The sequence below is a fragment of the Stegostoma tigrinum genome, chromosome 9 (assembly GCF_030684315.1).
Source record: "Stegostoma tigrinum isolate sSteTig4 chromosome 9, sSteTig4.hap1, whole genome shotgun sequence".
In the NCBI taxonomy this organism is placed as follows: Eukaryota; Metazoa; Chordata; class Chondrichthyes; order Orectolobiformes; family Stegostomatidae; genus Stegostoma; species Stegostoma tigrinum.
In genome coordinates this window covers 19267996-19295340 of record NC_081362.1, presented here as the reverse complement: position 1 = coordinate 19295340, position 27345 = coordinate 19267996, and the positions used below count along the sequence as shown (strand labels likewise).

The 27345-nt window shown below is 41.9% G+C and overlaps 1 protein-coding gene across 6 annotated transcripts in view; it reads right to left on the bottom strand.

Annotated features, from left to right (window-relative positions):
• LOC125454576 (synapse differentiation-inducing gene protein 1-like) overlaps positions 1 to 27345 on the bottom strand; it is a 76173-nt gene that overhangs the window by 17719 nt on the left and 31109 nt on the right. For all 6 annotated transcript variants that reach the window (XM_048535485.2, XM_048535480.2, XM_048535481.2 and 3 more), the window contains one exon: positions 15949 to 16086. In XM_048535485.2, coding sequence (XP_048391442.1) covers positions 15949 to 16086 — 138 coding nt within the window. The remainder of the gene's footprint in view (positions 1 to 15948; positions 16087 to 27345) is intronic.

Below are 27345 nucleotides of genomic sequence, written 5' to 3'. Positions count from 1 at the left end.
AGGCACGGATAACACAGGAAGCTTGGGAAAAGAAAGCTGAGAAATGGCAAGTTCCCTGACTTCCACAACCTTCCCCCAACCCCACCACAACCCTGCTGAAGTCCATCAGCCAAATACGAGGTGAATGGATTCTATTCAATTTAGCAATTTGTGCCACGAGCACATGGAGGGAAATAGACTCATGGTGCGAACACAAAACAGATGGCAATCACTTGGACTGTTGCCCTAAAGGCAGGCTGACTTAACAGATGGACATTTTTTTTGTCACTTTGTTTTCCATCTCTGTACTAGGTTTTGTGATACCTGATAATGTCAATGGATCGAAGACTCCGTGATGATACATAACAAACTACTTTCAGATACAAACGAGGCCAGAAAGGTGTTGAATAATTTTCATGTGATGGATCGGTTGTGTGTTAAGTCTCAAGGGGAGATGAATTCACGGAGACCTTTCATGGTGTGACGCAAAGACTAGCTGTACCAGGGATGGACCTTTGGCCTGCTGAGGTTTTGGGCTGTCTCCAAAGATAGAGTCATACAGCATGGAAACAGACCATTCGGTTCAAACATGTTGGCAAAGTAAACCAGTCCCACCTGCCTGTCCTTGGCCCCATACCACTTCAAACATTTCTTATTTATGTACTTACCCAAATGTCTTTTAATTGTGCCTGTACCTGCAACCCCCACTTTCTGTGACAGTTCATTCCAAACAGGAACTACTCTGTGTATAAGATTTGCCCCTTGTGTCCTTTTTAAACATTTTCTCCACTCACCTTCAAAATATGACTCCTAGTTTTGAGCTCCCCCACCCTAGGAAACAGACACCTGCCACTCACTTTATCTATGCCCCTCGTGATTTTATAAACCTCAATAAGGTCATCCCTAAACCTTCTATGCTCCAGTGAAACAAGTCCCAGCCTTTCCAATCTATTTTTATTTCTCAAACCCTCCATTCCTGGCAATATCCTGGTAAATTTTCCTAAACCCTCTCCAGTTTAATAATATCCTTTCTGTCGCAGGGAGGCTGGAACTGGACATGTTCCCCAGAAGATGCCTGACTAACGTCTTCTACAACCTCAACATGGCGTCCCGACTCATGTTCTCAGAAGGTATATGCAATGAAGGCAAGTGTGCTAAATGCCTTCTAAACCATCATGTCTACTTGTGATGCAAATTTCAAAGAGTCATGTACCCGTACCCCTAGATCTCTGTCCCAGATCTGTGGATGATTATGTTGTTGGGACCACTGATACAGTTTCTAGGAGTTTCAACCACTGAGACAGAGGATCTCAGGATCTAGTGGCGTGATAGGGAAGTAAGTTTGAGGAGAGAAACCCAGTGATCCAGTAGCTTAAAGAACAGCCTGAGAGCACAGGGTGGTGGTATGTTCCGGTAATGTTGGGAGAAGGGAATGCAGGAGAATGGGATCCAGATTGTCAGTGATACTTAGCAGGTTATCGGATCCACAGTACACTAAACATTTTCCTCATCAGTGATGGGTGTCAGTCTATATGCTGCTGCCTTTGAGCATTTAAGGAGCTTTTTATTTCAATTAATGAATAGAAAGGGGTTTGATTCATATAGCATCACCCTGGACACCTCAAACTGCTTTACAAATAATCACGTTCTATTGGAAGGTACCCACTATTTGAGGAAAGAGATTTGGAAAGATTTTTATAAGATTTTCAAAGAGTAAAAAATTCAAGCAGAGCTTTCGCAGTTGTGAAAGATAGAGTCAGCGAATTATTCATCTTCTGTTAAAAACTAGCCTCTGATCTAAATAAACAGTTACCTTTTCAAACAAAATGCTGCTTTGATTTAACTCCTGTCTTTCCTGGGGGAGTGCAATGACACAATGTATAGGATGATTAACTCATATTCCGCTTGGGAACCCTGCAGCCCAATGGCATCAATGTGGACTTCACCAGCTTCAAAATCTCCCCTTCCCCCACCGCATCCCAAAACCAGCCCAGTTCGTCCCCTCCCCCCACTGCACCACACAACCAGACCAGCTCTTCCCCTCCACCCACTGCATCCCAAAACCAATCCAACCTGTCTCTGCCTCCCTAACCTGTTCTTCCTCTCACCCATCCCTTCCTCCCACAAGCCGCACCTCCATCTCCAACCTACTAACCTCATCCCACCTCCTTGACCTGTCCGTCTTCCCTGGACTGACCTATTCCCCCCCACCCCCGCCACCTCCCCACCTATACTCTCCTCTCCACCTATCTTCTTTTCTCTCCATCTTCGGTCCGCCTCCCCCCTCTCCCTATTTATTCCAGAACCCTCTCCCCGTCCCCCTCTCTGATGAAGGGCCTAGGCCTGAAACGTCAGCTTTTGTGCTCCTGAGATGCTGCTTGGCCTGCTGTGTTCATCCAGCCTCACATTTTATTTCCTTTGTATATCTGACTAGTTCTGTAAGAGGAGGAAAAAGAGCGAAGAGAGGTCAGTGAGGAGGAGGTCAGCAATTAGTGGCAAGGCCAGAGGCCAAAGGTGTATCAAGTGGGAGATGGAAAGGGAGTTTGAGAGGTGGCGAGGGCTTAGAGCAAACCAGTATATGCACCAGTTGATGGGCTCATGCAGTAGTGTCAGAGGTGGCAGAATCTGTACAGGGTCTGGCGAATGCTTTGGGTGCCAATTACAATGCGCATGTGTAGCTGTTTATAATGTCAGCCTTGCTGGCACGGGGGGTTACAATATGGTCAACGGGTCGGGCAGACAATCAAACTGCGTCCTCTGGTGCCTTCTCCAACTGCTGTTGCCCTCTCAATATCAAGTCTTGAATCTGTTTCAATCGACCAGAATGGAAGCAAACTGCACAACATCACTACGCTCCATGCAAAGGAAGCTTCGATATTACTTACTTTCATTTCAGGAACAAACATGGTCCCTGTCAAGCTGTGGGCAACTAATACCAGAGATTTGAAATATTTCCAGTCGGGGCTATGTACAGAAAATTCACAAGACTATTGTTGTGGTGCCTCAGGGCACAGTGTTTGCAGCAAGTTATTTCCTTTGAGGTTCCTGGATTGCAATTTAATATCTTTCTGAATTTTACAGTGTTAGCTACCTTCATTGTTATGCAGTCCTTGGGACCAGTACTATAAAGAAGAAAGTGCCAGACTGCACACCGACAAACCAACATAAAATCAAACTGAGCTCCAATAGCTTTCGAACAGAGACTTTACAATTACCTTTAATGACAGTCTCTGCTGGCCATCTGAATATTACCAACAACACTACACCTCCCCCTCAGTAATACCAGGCAAACTCATCTAAAGTAATCTACAATCACTTGTCTGCATGGAGTAGAATGGTTATGGGAGCGATTCCCTGCTTTATACACAAAGGATTCACTGAAATGAAATGTCACTGATGTCAAAAATCCTGGGATGATGACAAAAACAATGTTGGGAAATATGCAAGTGTTTGGACTGTCAATTTCACATTTGAAAGATTCTTTCTCAGTCATGTCAGTGCATGCCTGTGTTCCTGCTCTTCAAACCAGCCTGCATGGTGAATATAGCCTGTTAGCAAGTGTTATGAATGGAGATGAATGTAGCGATCATTAGGATCAGAGATAAGAAGATAAGGAGAAACCTCTTCAGCTAGAGAGTAGTGAATCTATGGAATTCACTGCCACAGAAGGCTGTGGAGGCCAGGTCATTGAGTACATTTAAGACTGAGATAGATAGGTTCTTGATTATCAAGGGGATCAAGAGTTACAGGGAGAAAGCAGGAGAAATGGGGTTGAGAAACTTATCAGTCATGATTGAATGGCAGAGCAGATTCGATGGGTTGAATGGCCTAATGTCTGCTCCTATGACTTATGATCTTCCGATTATAAAGTGACCATTGGGAGGAGGAGCCAACTTTTCAATATTTATGTGAAGTAGCAAAGCTGTGGCTTATGTTCCTGTGTTGCACTAGTCATAGGGACCGCACAATAAAAAACTGGGTGGCCAATTTTCTAAGGATCTTAACGGTCAGCCTAGTCATGACTACTGCTCTTAACTCTTGTCCATGAGAGGATAATGGTGTACATCACATCACAACAAAAACATATGTACCTTGTAAGGTGGGGTAGGTATCCTAAACTGCTGCCAATCACTATCATCTTGGCAGGATGTGATACATTAGTCCCATGGCTTATACCAACGGCAGCAGTAGTAATCTACTTCGTCCCAAGTAGGTACTATCTGTATGTAGTCTCATTTGCAAATGAAGAACTCACTTTCTTGTTTTACCTGTCCTGTGATTGGATGTTTATGTCAAAAAGAAGAACGGACCATGGTAGCAGCATGCCTTTCCCAAGGTTTGACTATTAGCCTTGACCCTTCAAACCAGTGTAGAAGAACAGGTCTGGAAGAGTAATGACTAGCAAGTTCTAGCTCACTACATGTTAGCAATTTCGCAGCTCTGTACACATCTACCTATCATTCCCTAATTCTGGGATCATATCTCACTCCAGGCAGCAGGTCAAGTCCCAGCAATGTTGTTTAAATTTAAGAGAGCTTACTAGACACATGTTTATCCATTGTGAAATTTAAGATGGAACAGTATTAAGTAGGTCACTCTGGAAAGTCTATTTTAAGCAGAAGTCGCTGGCACGGAGACTCCACTATTGCTGTTACTGTTCTTACTGGAGATACGGGGAAGTGAACAATGTTGGAATGAGCCCTCTATTCAGTAACAGATCTTGAAGGAAAGTACACTTAATGTACAGCAACTCAAACAGCTGAGCACCCAGAATATTGCCCCTGGTTCAGATAAAGTTCTGCAAAAGCCTCATGAAAGCCATAACGTTGGAATGCAGTCGACCTCCGCTTGAGTTTAGTTTGGTCTGATAACAAACGTTTTTAGCTTTGTTTTTCAGACTACAAAACTTCTTAATCAGATAATCAGCCCAGTAAAATTAACATTGCTGTGGGCAGTGATATGGAGGGGCCGGTGTTGCACTGGGGTGGATAGGGTCAGAAGTTACATGATACCAGGTTATAGCCCAACAGGTTTATTCGAAAACACAGACTTTTGGAGCCTCACTCCTTCTTCAGGTGTTAGTGAGAGAGGCGAACAGGGTCAGGTCTGTCTAACTGCCATCTTACAATTCCTGATAAAATATTGTAAATACCTGAAGGTCAGTAAGTGAGCAAAGCTGACTGTCCAGGCACAGTGTCTGGAATTCATGTCTCTTAGTCAACAATCCATCAAGAGCATTGATTAATTCATAAGTGGGTGCAGGACAAAGAACGTGATTGTGACTCTATGGCAGCAAAGATAGCCAACAGAATAACTGAGCTCACGATAATATTTATCCCAATGGAAATGTTTCAGTAAAAGGCGTCTTGGACTAACTCAGAAGTTACGCAGTAACAGCACTATCACAAAGCAGACACAAGTATGGAATACGGACCAGACTGAGTTGACATCTATATTGTTAATTCACCATTGTTATTGCCAATACAAACTTACAAAAGCACTCAGAAAATTCACAGCTTCTAATGTTGTTGAATGGCATGTTGCACCAGTGGGCATTGGAAAATATGTGGAAAACAAAGGCCAGAAGAGGGATTTGACAATATGAGAAGCAAAAGTCAGGCAGATATAGCATTTAAACTTTGTCAAGACATACTGTGGATCATGTTTATCCAAGTCACAGGGTTAGCTGATGAGGGGAAGGACAATCAATACATAAAGTGAGTTCAGTGTCATGAACATATTAGCACAGTGGTACCAACAGAAGCTTTTGCCACCATCCAGATTACATGTTCACAGAAGCAAGGCCAACATGACCAACATGGGAAACCCATGCATTTACAAACATTCTTCTACTTTGTACACTGAAATATGTGTACCCACAGAAATGATCAGTAACGATTTGATCAATACTACCAAACTCAACACATACAATGGTTCTGAGACCCTATCTCTGGATCCATTATAGTCAAGTGTTGCTACAAAATCTCAACCAGGTCATGTGAATCATTCATATTCTGAGCATTACAGGTCCTGTGTTCAAAAGGGTCTCTCACTGGTTTGTATCACAGTAGCATCAAGACAATGATGAGGACCACAGACCACAAGAAGTTCCATTGGAAAACCTATGCTTAGCCTGGGAGAGGATCACATAACTGCATAATATTTGGGAGAGGCCATGTGTAGTAATTTTGTTACTCAGGTAACATAACAGGGATCCTGGTTTGGCCCAACCATGGCAAATGGCTCAGTTTGAATTTCATAAAATCTGGAAATACAAGACGAACTATCTGTTAAAAATAATTCCTCTGGTAGTGGTTAAGAATTCTCACCGCAGACAAGGCAAAGATGAATTGGTAACTATCTTATATTGATGACTGGAGTTCAAACATTCTTTAGTGTATATTCTATGAAAACTTTTCAAAATTCAAAGACCTCAATCAGTTCAATCCTCAGCCTTCTCTTTCCAAGGAGCTAAGGTTTCAGACCTATTTATGCTTCCTTGATAGGCATTTACCTTGCATTTCTGCCAATGAGCTTGCAAATCATGTTTGTACCAACAGGTTCATTTATGGGATAATTTTACAAGGGCAGCAAGGTTGATAACTCTCCATCTCCCCTCGTCTTTTTAAAACATTTAAACTGCCAGTTGGCGACTGTAAAATCCAGCCCTACATCTGTTTTTGCAGTATAGTGACCAGAACTATACACAATACTTTACGAGGTCCAGCCAGAGTTTGACACAGTTTAGCATTGTAATGCCTCACATTTGATCGATGTTAAACTGTATTTGCTAATTGTATGCCCATCTTGCATGTTTGTGTTAATTGTAACGTGTTTTTCAGTCCCTCTCAATACTGACTACTCCTCCATTCAAATTTCAATTTTTATTAAGTGAGTTTTTGATCCCAGAATCCACATTTTTATTATAAACTGGGAATGGTAATGGCCCCAGCATGATCCATTACATTCCATCTTCTGCCACTCTGAACAGTTACCCTTTCTGTTTACTGCCTTGCACCCTACTAGCTTTCCATTCTGTTATTTGTCCTCACCCTTCATGTGTTTGGACCTAATTAATTGATCTGTAGTGTGACAGTTTATTGCAGGCCTTTTTGAAATCTATATAAATTACTTCCACTGCATTACCCTCATCTACCTATAAGAATTCTTTGAGAAAAGTTAAGCAAATCTTTTCCCTTTGAATTCCATGCTGACTATTCATTATTTTATTTTCAGTTTCTCATTGTTTTTCAATTTTCAACTTCAGCAGAGATTCCAATTTTTTTCCTACAACTGACTGAGTTATAACTCCCTGATCACACTTTATATTCCTTCTTAAATATTGATATAACATTGATTTCCTGCTATATCTCCAGCACATCTATTTCTTTTCCAACAGTTTATTTAAATTGTGTAATAGCTATCTCTTCTTTAGATTCATTTAAAACACATTATTTCAATCCATCCAAACTGGGTGTTTCTCATTTTTTAGTTTGATGAGTTTATTTCATGTTTCTGCTCCTTTTATTTTAAACATAGTCATATCATGACTAACTAATATCTTCTAAAGTCATGTGTATCTGATCTCTCTTTCTCTCTCTCTCTCTGACAACTACTGAAGCAAAGTAATTACTTAATATTTCTCCAGTTTCACAATCATTACCTGGGATTTTTTCCAACACATCCCTTCACAGCCCGACTTCAATTCCAATTTCATTTTTAATAATTAATGCAAAATATTTTCCTTGCTTTATGTTTCCTGCCTTCTTAATTACCATTTTAAATGTCTCTCCTAATGTTTCTTTCCTCTATTGTCATTCTCTCCCCTTCTGTCCATGTCCTTACCATCACTTTCCTGTTTCTTTATTCAGTCATTGAATGTAATTAGTATTGTTTTTCTTTTTATTGAAAACACCAGAACATTTTTTACAATGGAAACTGAACACGGTCTAAAATGTTACTCATTACTGCTCTCCATCATTTTTTGCCAATGTTTGCTCCATTCTATTTGTAGCTCTATTCTGAGGCCTTTAAAATAAGTATTTCTACAAATTATTGCATTGGACTTGGGCATGGGCATGTCTCTCGATTATTACCTTCAAGCATATTGTATTAAAACGGCCATTGTCGAGATGTTCCCTGCTTTGACTTTGCTCATCTACTTCGGTTAATTCTCCCCTAAAATATACAATAGCAATTGTTCCTTGTTGGGAGTTTTGTACATTAGATTAGAAAAGAGCCGTAAAAACATTAGAAATATATTTCTCTTCAAGGCACCAATGGAAACAGGAACAACACGGGGGTATTCAGCCTCTCCAACCATTGCTTTGCCTTTCAATGAGATCATAGCTGGTCTTCTGCCCAAATTTCCATCTCCTGCACTATTCCCATTCCGTTATTATCTTCCATATCTGGAAATATTTTGAGGTCTATTTTGAATGTACTCAATGACTGAACTCCACTGGCCTCAAGGTAGGGAATTCAAACAAGAGCCACCCGCTGGGTGATTAAATTCCTATCCATCTGAGTCTTAAATGACCTCTCTCTTATTCTGAGACCATCTCCCTGGCAAGGACAAGAAGTAGCAGTTCAACATCCAGGAGAATTTATAAATTATTTTATCAATAATCTCTTCAGCATACTGGAAAACTTTGACTATTGATCTTTGAAATCAGGAATCATGAGGTACAGAAGTGTTGTTGGAATTACCACCGAGTCTCTATCAGATTTATTGCAGTCCACAGTTCCTTACAGACAAAGTTAGTCATATTGTGTTAAAGAATAAACCACGAAGACCCATAGACAGATCTTGAGAGGTAAGGGGTGACATTCCCTTGAGAGAAGGAGAACAACAGAACTTACCTATTTTATAAGGTGCAAATACTCTACAGACACATTTGACCAGCCAATGTAAAGACTAGGCATGGTGGCTCAGTGGTTAGCACTGCTGTCTCACAGCGCCAAGGACCTGGGTTCAATTCTACCCTCGGGTGACTGTCTGTATGGAGTTTGTACATTGTCTGCGTGGGTTTCCTCCCAGTACTCACGTTTCCTCCCACAGTCCAAAGATGTGCAGGTTAGGTGGATTGGCCATGCTAAATTGGCTGTAGTGCTCGGGGATTTGTAGCTTAGGTGGGTTATAGGGGGATGGGTCTGGGTGGGTGCTTCAAGGGTTGGTGTGGACTTGTTGGGCCAAAGGGCCTGTTCCCACACTGTAGGAATTCTATGTAACAGAAGATATAAAGAGTCAGTGCTGGTGAAACAAAACAAGCCTCACAGGCATAAACAGTGCCCAGCAACGGTAAAAGAATGTTATATCTGAAACTATAGGTCATTTTCAAAAGGTATGCATAATTAGGACACAGGTTCAGGGCAGTAGAAAGCCAAATACTTAGAGATTAATATTATAGAACCTCAATCACTGGAAAAGATTCCAGAGGCATACCTAAGAGAAACTAGTTATTCAACAAATCCAAGTTTCATAGGTATGAAGGGCTATGAACCTAAGGCAGCCAACAGACTCGTAAACAATTTGATACAACAACATGATGTCAAATGTTGAACTGACACAAGCTCAAAAATAAAGGCTCTGGATGCAAGTGTCAGATGGTGTCATCAAGAGTGATATCAGGCAGCACCTGGTCAGCAATAACTTGCTCTCTGATGCCCAGTTTTGATTCTGCCAGAGCCACTCAGTTCCTGACCTCATTACAGCTTTGGTTCAAGCATGGACAGAAAAGGTGAATTTCTGAGGTGAGGTGAGAATGATAGCCCTTGACATCAAGGCTGCATTTGACTGTGTGTGCTATCAAGTAGCCCTAACAAAACTAGAATCAATGGGAATCAGGGGACGAACTCTCCAGTGGTTGGAGTCAAACTACATAGGAAAATGGTTGTGGTTGTTGGAGGTCAGCCATCTCAGCTTCAGAACATCTCTGCAGGAGTTCCTCAGGGTAGTATCCTAAGGCCAACCATCTTTAAGTGCTTCATCAATGACCTTCCCTCCCTCATAAGGTCAGAGGTGGGGATCTTTACTGATGATTGTACAGTGTTCAGTGCTATTCACAACTCCTCAATTATTAAAGCAGTTCCTGTTCAAATGCAACAAGATTGAGACAATATCCAGGCTTGGGTTGACTGGTGGGAAGTAAAATTCACTCCACTCAAATGCCAAGCAATGACTATCTCCGATAAGAGACGATCTAACCACCAACCCTCAACATTCAATGGTGTCACTATCATTGAAACCTCACTATCTTAGGGGTTATTGTTGACCAGAAACTCACCTGAACTCGCCACATAAACACTGTGGCTTCAACAGCACGTTAGAGGATAGGAATTCTGCAGCAAGTAACTCACATCCTGATTCCCCAAAACCTGTCTACAAGGCATAAATCAGGAGTCTGATGCAATATTCCCCACTTGCCTGGATGAGTGCATCCCCAACAACACTCAAGAAGCTGGACACCTTCAAGGATAAAGCAACCTACATGATTGGCACTACATTCACAAGCATTCACTCCCTCCATCATTGATGCTCAGTAGCAGCAGCATGTACTATCTATAAGATGCACCTGCAAAAATTCACCGAAGATCCTAAGACAGCACCTTCCAAATCCATGATTGCTTCCTTTCAGATGGGCAAAGGCAGCAGAGACAAAGGAAAACCACCAACTGCGAGTTCCTCTTCTAGCCACTCACCATCCTGACATGGAAATATATTGCTGTTCTTACACTGTTGCAGGATCAAATCCTGGAATTCTCTCTTTAAAGGCATTGTGGGTCTACCTACAGAACACGGATTGTAGTGGTTCAAGAAAGCAGCTCACCACCACCTTCTCAACAGGCAACTAGTGATGGGCAAGAAATGCTGACCAGCCAGCGACACCCATGTCTATGAGAGAACTACATGTACCACTGTTAGAGATAATGCTTGGTACACACCAGTCCTCGAATACAACAAATGGGGACATGAAAATATCTAGTCAACCAGTAAGCGACAAACATCCATGGATTTATGATGTGATTGAGAAGAAATCTCCCTCTCTGAGAATGTATTACATTACTATTTGTTTCAACACAGCAACCATCTTCTCTGATGGACAACCATAAGATTAAAAGAGGTTATTCTTGGAAATGCAAATGAGGTTATTCATAGCATCCCCTTCGGCCCAACAAGTCCACACCGGCCCGCACAGCATCCTACACAGACCCATTACCCAAACCCACCTAATCTCCACATCCCTGAACACTATGGGCAATTTAGCATGGCCAATCCACCTAGCCTGCACATCTTTGGACTGTAGGAGGAAACTGGAGAACCCGAAGGAAACCCATGCAGACACAGGGAGAATGTGCAAACTCCACACAGACGGTCGTCCAAGGGTGGAATCAAACCTGGGTACCAGGCGCCGTGAGGCAGCAGTGCGAACCACTGTGCCACCGTGCCATCCGAAATGTTATGTGGAAACTAGCTCAGATCGCAGGAAAAAAGTCTTCTGCAAGGGGAATGAGGACATTAGGTCCTCATAAATCCAGTTAAGAGAAGTGACCAATTATTGGGTTTAACAGGAATGACATCCTCCACAAAGGTCAGCCAAGCGATAAAAGACTTCCAACTGAGAAGTGATTTACAATGAGTCAGAACCAGGTCTACATTTTTCAACTTGAAGCCCTGACAATCTTCCATGTCCAAACAGAATGCACTTGAGAAGACGTGTGAAGCCTCCAGACTGCCTGAATTTGTGAAGTTAGAGACAAGAGGAAAGTTGGGATGTGGTATATATAGAAGTCTTTAGACACCCAAATGTATGAATACTTTCTGTGGGGAAATGGGTGGTCCATGTTGTATAAGGTAATGGTTCTGAAAGATTTCACATTAGTGATTAAATATTATACCTGCTTCCTGATAAACTTTACATTACTTAGTCAGGCATGAGTGCAACATGTACCTATTTCTATCATGCAACAAATTGCATCTTTTTAATACTCATGAATGTTTGATCCTCAACCATTGTTGACCCAATAGGTTCTTAGACTTAGTGTAGAAAGTAGGATTAAGCGGTTCTTGTGACACAATGGTAGCGTCCCTGCCTCTGAACCAGTCCTGGGTTCAAGTTTCACCTGCTCCAGAAGTGTGTCATAACATGTTGATTAGGGAATATATCTGGGAAAGAGGAATAGTACGAGTACCCCACCTCAACCTTCAGCTGCGAGTGGTTGGTCACTACAAAAATGTGATAGGTTCCTGACTCTGTAAGCTACAGAAACATCCTTCCTGCATGTACCTCGTCAAGTCCTGTAAATATTTGGTATACTTATGGCCTTAACTGGACAACTAATTTCAGGATGATTGAAATCACCTATGACACTTTTAGCTTAACATGTTTTTGGATGCGACATTAAACTGAAATTCCCCCTGCCCTTTCATATGAACATAAAATATCCCCCACTTGACTATTTCAGAGATGAGCAAGGAGTATTCCCATTGTACTGGCCAATAATTATGTATCAATCAACATCACAAAAAAATTACCTGGTCATTATCACTCCATGGGAGTTTGTTGTGTATGAATAGGTTGCTGTGGTTCCTACATTACAATTGTGGCCATAGTTCAAACACTACTGCGTTAGCTATAAGGCATTTTGAGAAGTCTGCTGTTTGTGGAAAATGCAATTAAGTGCTAGCCTGTCTTTCTTTCCATTTTCCTGTTTTATTTGCATATTTCTTCCTTCGCCTCCATTCCACGAGTAGGAAGTCTGTACAGTATGCCTATTATCCTTTTATTAAAAATCCCCACTACAATGGACATATTTCTGGCTTACAGATGGGTGCCATCACTCGTTTCACTGCAATTATGTTTTCTCTAACAAATACCCTTTCCTGTTTTCCTCTTTCTCCCCTCCCTGTCTTTATAAATAAATCACACCTAATATGGGCACCTCAGTGATTAGCACTGCTGCCTCACAGTGCCAGGGACCTGGGTTTGATTCCACCCTCGGGTGACTGTCTCTGTGCAGTCTGCACATTCTCCCCGTGTCTGTGTGGGTTTCCTCCCACAGTCCAAAGATATACAGGGCAGGTGGATTGGCAATGCTAAATTGCCCCATTGTGACCAGGGATGTGCAGGCTCGGTAGATTAGCCATGGGAATTGCAGGGTTACAGGGATAGGGTGTTTCTGAGTGGGATGCCCTTCAGAGAGTCAGTAGGGACTGAATGGCCTGCTTCCACACCGTAGGGATTCTATTTTTGTAACCGTGTCTCAGTAATCCCTAGTCAGCTTCTTGTAATGTATCATTGCTTCCAGTTTCCGATTCTGTTAAGGACACTGTGTGCATTTTACGAACAGTCTCTTTTGCTTTACTTTTATCTATTTTATATACATACATCGGAAGTGAGAGCAAAAGTAGGACATTTATCCATGCGAACCTGCTTCCGCATTTAACAGGATAATTACTGATCTTGTACCTCAACTCCACCCACCCTCTCTATCCTTCTATTCCTTAATTCTGATAAATATCCAAAAGCAACTGACCTTGATCTTGAATATTCTTAGCTACTGAGCATCTGCAGCTCTCAAAGGTAAATAATTCCAAAGATTTATAACTCTTTCCATGACAAAGTTTTGTTCTGTCTCAGTCCTAAATGGGCAAACCCATTATCGTGAGACTCTGATCCATGCTGTAGGCTGCCCAGTCCCGGGTAACATCCCAGCCCCCACCAGCATATACCCCGTCAAGTCACTCAGAAATTTTATACACTCAATGTGATCATCTCTCACTTTCTAATCTCCAGGTCCTGACTACACAACCTCTTTTCACAGGACAAGTCTCTTAACTCAGGAACTATTTGAGTGAACCTTCACTGCATTTCCCTTGGTGCAAGTATGTTCTTCCTTAGGGAATGAGACCAGAACTTCATAAACTACTCCAAGAGTATCTTAACCATTGCCCTGTATAATTATAGTGAGATTCTTTAGCTTTATACTCCAATCCCTTTGTAACAGAAACTATCAGACAATTTTCCTTCCAAATTGCTTGCTTTAGCTGCATGTTAATATTCAGTGATTCATTTAAAAGGACACCCAAGGTCCTTTGGAATCAAATATTTCCAAATTTCTCACAATCAAAAAAAATGTCTTTTTTAAAATTCTTTAAAAAATATTTTTTATTCTCCTGTTCTAAAACGCTTTATTCTGAGACCATTCCCTGGCTTCAGTCCGTCCCCTGCTCTCCTGTTTTGTTTTATTTCTATTGAGCTTTGCTTCAACTTTCGGAGACCCTTTCCCTCCATAATATTGCTTTAAAAAGCTTTACCACCCCAATAATTACCCTTTTCACTGAGATATTGGGCCAGAGAAAGCCAGTCCCATTGATACAGTTCCTTCTTGACACAATATTGGTGCCAGTGTACCACGAAAAGGAATGTCTGTCTCCCGCTGCAGCTTTTAGACACATCCCTTAAAGGGAAGACTAGAACTAGAGAACATAGTTTCAAAATAGCAGGCCTCACATTTAGGAGAGTGATAAGGAAAATTCTTTCTCCCAGTGGGTTGTGAATCTGTGGAGGAGAGTTCCACAGAGAATGGAAGCAGTGCCATTGAATAATTTTGAGGCTGATTACATAGCTTCTTAACTAATGAGCAAGTCAAACGGTATGGAGGATAGGCAAGAGAATGGAGTTTGCCATCCAATCAGATCAACCATGTTCTTATCAAATACCCAGCAGGCTCAAGGGACAGAATGGTGTACTTCCACTTCTGTTTAGTTTTTGTTTGGTGTTAATTATTTGATCTGTAAGGTTTTGGGGTAGATCTGTAGCTCGGGTTGTGGGTGTTGAGGTTGGTTGGCTCAATGAGCTGGCTTGTTGTTTTGCAGATGTTTCATTACCATGCCTGGTCACATCCTCAGTGCAGCCTCCGATGAAGCGTCGGTGTGTTTTCCCCCCTGGATTTTAAACTCTGGGGTCTGTTGAGCTGCATTGCCTCACTTCAGGTTTTCCTTTGCAATGGAGTGTGTGTGGGGTCGAGTTCTATGTGTTTATTAATGGCTTTCTTTATGGGGTGCCAGGCTTCTAGGAATTTCTAGAGTTTGACCCCATATATGCGCAACTGTGAAAGAAAACCGGTAGTGAGGCAATCCGTCGCAACGGACCCCAGAGTTTAAAAACCAGGCAGGAAAACACACCGACGCTTCATCAGAGACTGCGCTGAGGATGCTACCAAGCACGGTAACAAAATGTCTGCAGAACAACAAACCAGCTCAGTGAGCCAACCAACCTCAATATTTGATCTGTTTCCATTTAGGGTTGACTTCAACAATAATCCAGAGATTTTTGAGATCCTCTTCTTGAACCTGGCTCTTGATTTGGGTATTGTCTCAGAAACTCCACTCCTGTTCATTCTATTTGTTTTGTCACAGACCCAACAACTGCATTTTCTCCTTCCTTTCCAAATTCCTCTCCAGAAACAGTAGCTCATTGGTTAGCATTGCTGCCTCACAGCTCCAGGGACCTGGTTTCAATCCCACCCTTAAGAGAACTGGCTATATGGAGTTTGCACATTCTCCCCCTGTCTGCATGGGTTCCCTCTGGGTGCTCCAGTTTCCTCCAACAGTCCAAAGATGTACAGGCTCAGTGGATTGGCTATGCTAAATTGCCCATAGTGTTCAGGGATGTGGAGATTAGATGGGTTATGGGGGATGGGACTGTGCGGACTTGTTGGGCCGAAGGGCCTGTTTCCACACTGCAGGGATTCTGTGATCCATGATTCTATGAAGCCTCGAGATACTACGTAGTCTGGGACTGGGTGGTTAACACCAACTTCAGGACTGAATAATCCAGTGTTTCAAAGCAAATCAGGAGAAGCTGGAATGGAACAAGGCTATGGTAATTAGTAAACCACTCTGATACCAGCCAGTGTTTGATGATGTACATTGAACAGTCCATGGGACTTAACATCACTACTTACCTCGTGTGAGTGGTAGAAGGCAGCAATTCCCAATGGCCAGAAGCAGCACAGCATGGAGAAAACACTGAGGCCCAAATGGTCCCTGGGTGGTATCATCAGAAAATTGTCCTCACTCTCCGTCTCACTCGAGTAATCACTCTGCACAAAATCAAAAGGCAAGTTAATTACACACCTTTCTTCATTTCAATACAGAATTGCCAGCTGGTAAAACATCCAGGAACCAGGTAGAGTTGATGAACTGTGATTAAATAACAAAGCATTCACTGAGGCTTATAACTTACACTTCAACATCATGCCACATGAGATGAAGGAACTCTCAATATCATCAAGTCTCGGTTAATCACATCTGATAAACATAGATCTAAATAAACACAGCCCAATAAAGTACCTTGACAACTGCAAGACTGGAGTCTAGACCAGTCCCATAGAATCCCTACAATGTGGAAGCAGACCGTTTGGCCCATTGAGTCCACACTGACCTTGCAAAGAGCATCCAACCCAGACCCACTCCCTTCTGTATCCCTGTAACCTTGCATTTCTCATGGCCAATCCACCTAGCCTGGACTCCAAGACCAATTTAGCATGGCCAATCCACCTAACCTACACATCTTTGGAGTGTGGGAGGAAACCCATGCAGACACGGGAGATTGTGCAAACTCCACACAGCCAGTTGCCCGAGACTGGAATCGAAACTGGCTCACTGTGCTGAGAGGCAACACTGCTAACCACTGTTTTGACTGACACTGAAGTGACTCGTAAGAAATATGTTTGCCAATGTTAGATTTTGTTTTTGTAGGGAGGCAAAATTCATTGCCAATTCAGATAGGTGCTCCACTGGTGGATTCAGAAGACAGGTGGGAACAGATTGTCCCATCATGAGGCATACAAAACTGGAAATAAACTCAATTAAGGAGAAAAGGGGCTATTGTGAATTGTTCTGGATGAGTCATTCCACATTTGAAGCATTAACTGTTTCGATGTCCGCAGATGCTGCCAGACTTGCTGAGTTTCTCCAACACTCTGTGTTTGATTCATATTTCTAGCAGTAGCAGTATTTTACTTTAATTTTAGTTACAAATCGACTGGTTGCTTTGAAATTACTCCACCCTACATTTTTAGCAAAAAAAAATGAACTGCTGCCAATAAAATTTGACTTTTATTTTTCAGTTTAATTATTTTGTTCACCAGTTTTCTTCACCCAAATAGGACATGTCTATTGAAGGGAGGAACTGAGAGGATAGTTGGACAGATCCCAGTTGAATGCCTAAGATAAAAATAGAGGAGTGGGGAATCTGTTGGAAAAAACACACATATTTGAAACTAGTTTCATGAACAAGTGAGGATTGGTGATTAAAGGCCAGTTTTGAGATTATTTACTGCCTCTGGCTTTACTCATAAGATAATCCCACCCATATCCCCAACTAACAGGACCAACGTCGTATAAAAAAACCCATTTAAAGTTTTCAAGAAGATTTGTAGCTCTGGTTGTGGATGATGTTGTAACCTTGCTTGCTGAGCCGATGGGTTTGTCTGCAAAAGTTTTGTCACTCTGCCAGGTAATATTGTCAGCGCGCCTCTGGGAGAACTGTCGGCGTTCTGTTTTGTTTGTTATTTACACGTCTCGGTTTGCTGGGGTGGTTGGTATTGCTTCCGGTTCTGTTTAGAACATAGAACATAGAACATTACAGCACAGTACAGGCCCTTCAGCCCTCGATGTTGTGCCAACCTGTCATACCGATCTCAAGCCCATCTAACCTACACTATTCCATGTACGTCCACATGCTTGTCCAATGATGCCTTAAATGTATCTAAAGTTGGCGAATCTACTACCGTTGCAGGCAAAGCGTTCCATTCCCTTACTACTCTCTGAGTAAAGAAACTACCTCTGACAACTGTCCTATATCTTTCACCCCTCAATTTAAAGCTAAGCCCCCTCGTGCTTGCCGTCACCATCCTAGGAAAAAGGCTCTCCCTATCCACCCTATCGAACCCTCTGATTATTTTGTATGTTTCAATTAAGTCACCTCTCAAACTTCTTTCTCAGTGGTTTTCACACAGGGTCTAAGAAACACACTGAATTAGAATATGAATACCAACTAGCCACCAAGAGACATGACCAATTCTCACTGGTCTCACTACACACGGAGAACAAGGCACACAAATTTGACTGGGACAATGTGTCCATAATCGCACAAGCCAAACAGACATGCCAGGGAATTCCTGGAGGCCTGGTGTTCCAACCAGAACTCCATCAACAAACACATTGAATTAGACCCTGTGTACAAACCACTGAGAAACAGAACTGGAAGTGGTACCAAGCACCCCAGCAAACGGAGGCATATAAATAACAAGCGGGGCAGAACACCGACACCTTACCAGAGGCACACTGACAATGCTAACTAGTCGGGTGACGAAACGTTTGCAAACAAACCCACTGGCTTGGCGAGCAAGTCTACAATCTCATAAAACCCCATGTAAGACCTGCCACAAACACTACGTCGGACAGACCGTGAGAAAGCTAGCTATCAAGTTACATGAGCACCAACCAGCTACCAACTATCACTCGTTTCCATACACTTGGACAAAGAAGGCCATCAATTTGACGTGGACAACGTAACCATCCTAGGACAAGCCAACCAAAGACGTGTGACTGGAGTTACTAGAGGCCTGGTACTCACCCCGGAACTCCATCAGCATGTGGAAATAGACTCTATATACCAACCACTACAAAGCCGAACTGGAAATGAGGCCAACCACCATATCAGACCATAAAAAATAAATAACAAGTAGGACAGACTAACAATGCTTCACTGGAGGTATATTGACGACATCACTTAGTATGGTGATGAAATGTTTGCAAAACAACCTAACAGCTCGGCAAACAAACCAATAACCTCATAACCTATGCCCGTAAATCTTCCTAGTTTGATTTGAAATTAACTTTAATATGAGGCATTTTAACCAGTATATAGATTCTAGGATAAGAAGATGTAATATGTTTGGTGATTCACTTCACTTATTAAAAATAAAGGCGTGAGATAAAACATTCGTCTTAAACACCTTAACCAGCCAAGCAATGTCACATGCCCTCCCTCTGAGAAGTAGTGTGTTTTTTTTAAAATAAGGACTAGTGAAGATGGCTTTTCAAACTTTATCTCTCGCCAGGATCTCAAAGACAGCAACGGTCATCCAGTCTTCCCTTCTTTCTAAGTACATAAAACATGTCATCTTTCTTGTGGAATTTTATTATTTTATAATTCTAATCTGGTTGGTTGAAATTCTCTCTCATATTTTACCATTACCTGTTGCTTGAAGGAATTATCAAACAGAGTTAATATGCTCCATGACAGAATGTTTCTTGTTAACAAGTGCAGCTGTTACAGCTGATGGTCACAGAATGAAGAAACCATTTGGTGCTGCTCGGATACAGGGCAATGATGTGGATGACTTGCTATCAATGGTCACCCATCAGCTGGGCATGAAAACCCTCTCAGTTCCATTATTGGGCTGTGCTGGCATGTGCTGCCCAGAAAATGCGTTCATAAGGCGAGTCTCACCCTACAATCCTCGTGGAGCAAAGAGAATGAAATGCAGTTATTTCACAAAGAATGCACAATACCAGTGACCTGTCTTACCTAACAGCAGAAGGAGACTGTGAGATGCTGTAAGCATCTCCAGTTCCAACTGGAAAGCAAGACACAAAGTTGATGGGCTCAGTCATGTTCACTGGCATTGCAGCCCATGTCTTTCTCTGATGTTCCTATTGTGGCTTCTGCAGGTGACAGGTTTCAGTGAGAATCTCCTAAAGTAGGATGGAAACCCCGGCACAAACATGTTCATCTGCAGAGACCTCTTCTCTACCTTCTCCTCCTTTCCCTTCCAACAGCTTGCCCCCTTTATGTGCGGCCACTGTTCATTCTCCCAGCCACCCTCTATTCCCAAGGGGAATGGTAACAAGTGAACTCTTGCTTGGGAACAACTGGTTTATTTAGAAGGCATGGAGTTAGCACAAATTCATTCAACATGAACCAAACCATGCCACTCTTAATCTTTTGCAACTTCAAACTATGGAAAGCTCAAAATGTTTGTAGAATTGAAGTCAAAGCCGGAGGAAAAAAAAATACTTGGTGCCTAACCTGTGATAATCCCCAATTTGGGCTGCAAAAGAGGGGTGAGGTTGCCTTACTTCTGTGTGTTAAGATGTGCGAACTTAAGCTTGAGGATGAGATTCACCGCTGGAGTCACATCAGTGCTTCCTGTTGATTAATGCCATGATCTGCTTGCCCTATGTATTTATTCAGCCTTTCACTTCTTGCATTGGTATCGTGTCAATGTGATGTGCAGTAAGGCTCGCTCCAAAAGAATGTGGGTGGACCATCAGCTGCCTTTCTGATCCTCAAATAACAACCATGACAATAACAACCCTAGTGGTTTCATTGCAGGTGTGGTGCTTTCAGAGCCCTTGCAATTTCCTTGGAATTGCTGTTGGAAGGCCTCTAAAGGTGACATAGTTCATGTTGGGTCAGTAGGGTTGCAAAATATGTCAGAAGTTTGTCTGGATTTTGGATCCTATTTTACAGGTAAATTTAAAAGGTGCTAACAACTTAGTTCATAATTAAATGCTGTTGAATAATTTAAGCATGTTTTTATTACTGTGATTGATCATTGGCATTCATTTGTACAAAGTGGCCATAAAATTGACCAGCAATTTGAAGGCATTCAGATGCTTTACAGTACTTCATCCAATGAACAAACATTCTTCTGCATTGAGCAATGTCATGGTAATGATTTTAATGTGTCAGTTGAACCAAGTGCTCTTTTTTCTCTTTCATTGACAGGCCAGCCATCTGTTCAGCCTTTGGTCAGTGGAACACGTTGCCAAGCTCTTTGATTGACAACTCAGTCAACTATTTAACATTTGAAATGTGTAGGTATCTGTTCCAATGCATGAAAATCTTTTATATATTCATACCTTGGATGCTTTGTTGACCAGGCTATGAAATCTCATTATGAATGCTTGGCTGAACTTCAAGTCCAATGAGGAGACAAAATTTATTTCAGGTTAGACAGCTAGTGAGAACACCATTTTCCTTCCTTTGGGGAAGGATTGTATATTAAATGTCAGACTGACACTTAAGTGACTCACGACAAGCCTTCATAAATGATGGGGGTAAGAGATCAGAGGATAGACGATGACGTAGTGGTTTCATCACGAGACTATTAATCCAGAGACCCAGATAACAATCCAGGGACCTGGTTTTGAATACTACCATGGCAGATGATTGATTTTGAACTCAATTTAAAAAATCCAGCATTAAGATCTAATGATGACCATGAAACCATTATTGATTATCGGGGAATAAAACCCCATCTGGTTTGCCAATATCCTTTAGGGAAGCAAACTGCCATCCTTACTCGGTCTGGCCTACATGTGACTGCAGACCCAAAGTAATGTGGTTGACTCTCCCTCTGGACAATTAGGGATGGGCAACAAATGTTGGCATAGTATGTCCCATGAATGAATTTAAAAAAACACCGGTTAAAGAGATGCTGGCCAATCACAGGCCAACAGCTCCTAAGTGCAGGCAAGGCTACTGGGGGAATAGTGGTTGACACTGCAACGCACCCACCTTGGGCCCAGAATTGGCAAGGAACTCAGGCCACAGATATTAGTGACCACAAATGAATGAAGGCAAGATGTAGGTTCGGAGAGGTGCTATGGGAGGGGCGGTAGGAGGTGGCTCTCAGTCATCTCCTTTTCTTGATGCAAGGCATGACTGAAAATGAAGACACTTTTGGGAGTTTATAAGTAAACACAACTAGCATTGGAAGGATCAGGTTCATAATGGGCATTAATTACCGACTTAAGGACTCCAATAGGAGGTGGTATGGGAAAGTTGTCTGTCTATGAGCATTTTTGCCTCCATCTGGCACCGTCCTACCCATTGAAATGCCCCTCAGTCTCCAAATCCAATTGGTTGGAGCATTAATGACCCAGTCACCAAACAGGAAACTAATGGCATAACATCTCTGGAGAGCAATGATGACTGAATTATTTGTTTTTAACGTAACTGGGACACAGGAATGCACTGTTTAGATGGTGACAGCCTACTGTTATTATTGCTTGTCAATTAATCCAAAGACTTTCATAAATTTCTGGGGACCAGGTTCAAATCCTGTAGATGGTAGAATTTGAATTCAATTTTTTAAAAAGTATATAATTAAGAGCCTAATGATGACCATAAAGCTGCTGTCAATTGTCAGGAAAAAACCCTTTTGGCTCCTTAGTGCCCATTAAGGAAGAGAACTGCCACCTGGTCTGGCCTACATGTGACTTCAGACCCACAGCAGTATGGTTGACTCTTAACTGCCCTTTGGCCAATAAATGTTCGGCTAACCAATGAAGACCAAATCCTGTGAATAAATAAAAATAGCTCTTTGTCGGTATTTTGCCAATCAATCAGATCATGGTGGATCCAAATTTTACTTTTATTTATCCACTCTGGTTCCACATCTCTGCAAGACAAAAATACACCCCTTCTGAGTTTTGACATTTTCATTTGACATAGTGTGGAACTTTTCTTTTTTAAGGTGTCAGTGAATTGGGAGAGTTCCAGAATTCCACTTGCCTTTGTGTGAGAAAATCCTTTCCATTGTGAACAGGCTGACTGTAATTTTAAACTTATGGTCTTTGTTCTTGAATGTCACCAGGAGGGAATAATTTCTCTCTTTTCTATAATCTGTACTGTAGAAGAATGGTGAGCATCTTTAGAAACACATAAAATTACATGAAGGGAATGGATAAGATAGAAGCAGGGAGGTTGTTTCCACTGGCCGGGGAAAATAGTACGAGGGGACACAGCTGTAAAATAAGGGGGAGCAGATTTACTGCTGAGTTGAGGAGGAACTCCTTCACCCAAAGGGTTGTGAATCTGTGTAATTCCTTGCCCAGTGAAGTAGCTGAGGCTACCTCGCTGAATGTTTTTAAAGTGAAGATAGATGGATTTTTGAACAGTGAAGGAATTGAAGGTTATGGTGAGCAAGTGGGTACGTGGAGCTGAGTCCATGAAAAGATCAGCCATGATCTTATTGAATCATACAGCCGGCTTGAGGGACTAGATGGCCTGTTCCTGCTCCTCTTTCTTATGTTCTTAATCATCTTAACCAGGTAATCTTTTAATCCACTACAGTTACTCAAGAGAATACAAGTGTAGTCCATGCACCCTGAAACCTTTTTAGGTGATGAATTGGTCTCATGTGAGCTTCGGAAGGGCTACAATTTTTTTCTGAGGTGTAATGCAGAGAACTGGGTGGCTTGAAATAACTTGGGACGACCTGTACCAAAAGCTACATCTCACAGTCTCTCACACAAACTGTGGCACATTCAAAGCAAAAGGATTAGAGGAAGCAGTTCAGAGAAAAACAAAGGGAGGATAAATGAGGAACTTTGACAAAATAATGCTGATCATGCAAGACTAAAATCTGACTAAGGTCCACGGGCTCAGAGGATGTTTCCTGCCTTGGAGAGCTTCGGTTCTGAAGAGAGATTGGAAAAACTGGGATTGTTCACCTTGGAACGGAGGAGACATATGAAATGATGAGGACATAGGTAGAATAGAGTAGTAATAAAAACTTCTACCTTTGGCCCTTGGGACAGAAAATAATGGCAAAGGCCAGGAGGTTTAGAGGGGTTGTGAGGAAAAAGAGGAAAGCAGAAATCTGAAACTCACTGCCTGTAAGTGCGTAGAGGCTGAAACGCATAACATTTAAGTCGTATTTAAATGCACTTGCAAAGCTAAGACTTTCAATGCTATGTGCTAAGTGCTGGTTACCCTTAACTGGCACAAACTCAAAGGGCCAAAGGACCTGTTTGTGTGCTGTAGGCCCCTGGGACTAGGTCATTCCTCTCGGTGACATTGTTTGTTGGATAAATGTTGACCAGAACATCAGAGATTGCCCCTCTGCCTTATCTTTGAAATTGTGCAGCAGCATCTTTTATGTCCATCTGGGAGGATGGGCATGGTCTCAGATTATTGCTCAGAGCAAAAGCTGCCAGCTTCATGCACACAGCCCTGCCTCAGTGCTAACACTGTGGTGTCAGCCTGGCTTATGGACTCCAGTCCCAGAAGTGGACGTTGAATCCATGACATTCTGACTCAGGCAAGACTGATAGCACTGAGATGAAAGCTGATAAATTTGTCAAAGGAATCATTAGAAAAGGAGCTAAGAACTTAAAAGGTCCAAATGTTTAAAACAGAGACTCTGTATAACATTGCGTATATTCTGAATGGTCACTTCCTCCAAATAGTCACAAGAGAAGGCAAGAGATACATGGCCTTCAGGTAACCATAGTAGAATAATGACCTTAATTATGGAGCTACCAGTTAGGCTTAATAGATTCCAAAGGAGTGCATCTTCGGGGATCAATGGCACTTATTCTGAGAGCTAAGAGACATTATAGAAAGTGGATTTGTGAGGCATGAACAATCATTATCAGACAGTTACTGTGAACAAGAGGTGGTACCAGCTATTTGGGCAGCACAGTAGCTCAGCGGTTAGCATTGCTGTCTCACAGTACCAGGGACCTGGCTTTGATTCCACTTTGGGTTACTGTCTGTGTGGATTTTGTACATTCTCCCTGTCTCTGTATGGGTTTCCTCCCACAGTCCAAAAATGTGCAGGCTGGATGAGTTAGCCATAGGACATGCAGTGTCCCAGGGATAGGGTAGGGTAGGGGAGATGGGCCTGGATAGGATGCCCTTCGTAGGGTTTGAGTGGACTTGATGGGTCAAATGGCCTGCTTCCATGCCATAGGGATTCTATTTCATACTGCTGTGAAGGTGACAACATCAACAACACTAGTAATAATTTCAACTAATAGGATTCTGCCAACCACACCAAGGACTATATGAACATCAGTGTTGCTGCAATGTCAGGTATGTAGGCCATGAATCGCAACAAACTACAACCATATTAAACAACACATCCCTTTGGCTGTTTCCAATGGCTAGAGTATTGACTAAAATGAATCAGCCTGTATTTGCAAAACTCAGAATATAACGGTAAATGTGATTTTGTGGTTGCATGACACTTGCTGAACAAAGCTTTGTAGGCTGAGAGTGACCCTTAAAACCAGTTTAAGATTACCTGGCTGACTTACAAAATAGCTTGCTTACTCCTTTTAGAATCAGAATACATTCAAATGGGAGACTCTGCAAATAAGATAATAAGTTTAGGCATTGCATATACATGTATGTACCTGTGTTGAAATCAACAAGTGCATGGGGAGAGTAGGTCCCTGGTGGTTTCTATAAACCAAATAGTATTCTTTTCTGAGAAGTAGAAATTGTTGCAAGATGAAAAGATTTGCTTGTCTGTGAGAGATAATGGGAACTGCAGATGCTAGAGAATCCGAGATAACAAAGTGTAGAGCTGGATGAACACAGCAGGCTGAGCAGCATCCTAGGAGCATAAAAGCTGACGTTTCAGGCCTAGACCCTTCATCAGAAAATCTGCTAATCCAGCTCTAGATTTGCTAGTCTGTCTCCAGTTTAGCAATACTCGCTATCAGAGAACTAACGGATACTGTACAGATACCAGTTGGCTGAAGGACGAGAGAAATGGGAAATAGACAGATAATTACAGATCTGTAAGTTCTACTTCAATCCCATAAAATGGCATCAACTATCAGAATAAAGGAAACAATTATCTGTATAATAACAACCTAGTAAACAGTTGTCAGCATATCGTTGGAAAGGGAAGAAACTAGTTGATTAACATGTCAAATTCTTTGAGGAGTAATAACTCAGCTGGACTTATATATTGTGGCTGAACCCAATGTCTAAAACTAATTAGACAGTACTTCACATGAAGAAATACAGACATTTTAATGTGTCAGGGATAATCATGTGAATAGATAGGAGGCTAGCTGAAGAGGAAGAAATTCCTGGTTAAAGGGGGAATGTCATTATTGAGGAATCAGTGGTGGCAATGGGAAGAGGAGGACTGGAAGAAATGACCAAACAGGTTTCCGTTTCCTGACTTCAGCTGATTATATCAAGTCAAAGATGGGAATATGAGGATATCAGAGCAGTTGGCTGGTTTGGACCAGGTCCTGATTTTATTTTTCATTTCTGTCAGGCAACCAATTTGCAGCTGATGAAAGCTTTAAGAATGCAGTGGAACAGGAGCTCACAGACAGTAGGAGGAGTTGGGTAAAATATTGGGTAAAATATTCCTGGTGGTCAGAATGAAGACAGATGAGATCTAAGGCTGACCTGAAAAGAAAATGGGGTTAAAGTAATCAGAAAAGAAATTGCTGATTTAAAACTGTTGCCAAGAACTCAATACAGACAGTTAAGTCAGTAACATAGATTTTAGAATCCTTATAATGTGGAAACGGGATCTCTGACCCGACAGGTCCACACTGACCATCTGAAGGGCACCTTACCCAGACCCATCCATAACCCTACATTTCCTCATGGCTAACACACCTAATCTACACATCTTTGAACACTACAGGCAATTTAGTATGGCCAACCCACCTATTTAGACTATGGGAGGAGACCAGAGTACCTGGACGAAATCAGGAGAATGCGCAAACTCCACATAGACAGTCAGCTGAGGGTGAAATCAAACCTGGTTCCTTCGCACTGTGAGGCAGCAGTGCTAACCACTGAGCCACTGGCCATCCTTTTACTCTGAAGGTTGTGAAGCTTTGCAATTTTCTACCAGACAGAGCTGTGGAAGCTCAGTCCTTCAGTATGTTTCAGGTCATGGGAGTGGAAAGCATAAATTCAGAGTTTTATTCCCAGCATTAATTTAAAGGAAGATGTGGGTTCAAACTAGTAACAAATGTATAATTAAGATAGACACCTTATTTATAGACTTTCAGATGGAGCAGTGGAAAATTCTTACATTATTTAAACAGATGCTAGAGATGAAAAGGTGTATAATTTTATATAGATGCATATTATATGCGCATATCCTTCTCATATCTATGTATGTAGATCATATCCATATGTATAGAGACATATATGTCCTTTGAAAGGAGCAACCCAATCAGTTCCACTCTTCTGCTCTTTCCTCATAATCCAAATACATTCCATTCTTAATTAAACATCCGATTCCCTTTTTACTATAGAAGCTATTTTAACCAGATTTTCCAAAAGAGCGTGTTCCGGTTCTTAATTAATCAATCTGTGAAAAATAGTCTCATCTTGCCTCTAGTAACTTGTTCAACGACCTTAAATCTCTGTTCTCTGGTTACATGGTTAAAGGTATTTTGAGGTTAAATGGTTAAATCACCTTATTTAAATTCAGAGTAGCTACAAAGTTTTTCAGGGAACGACATTGTTAACATGACTTCTTCCTACATCAACTCCCACACAGTAATTA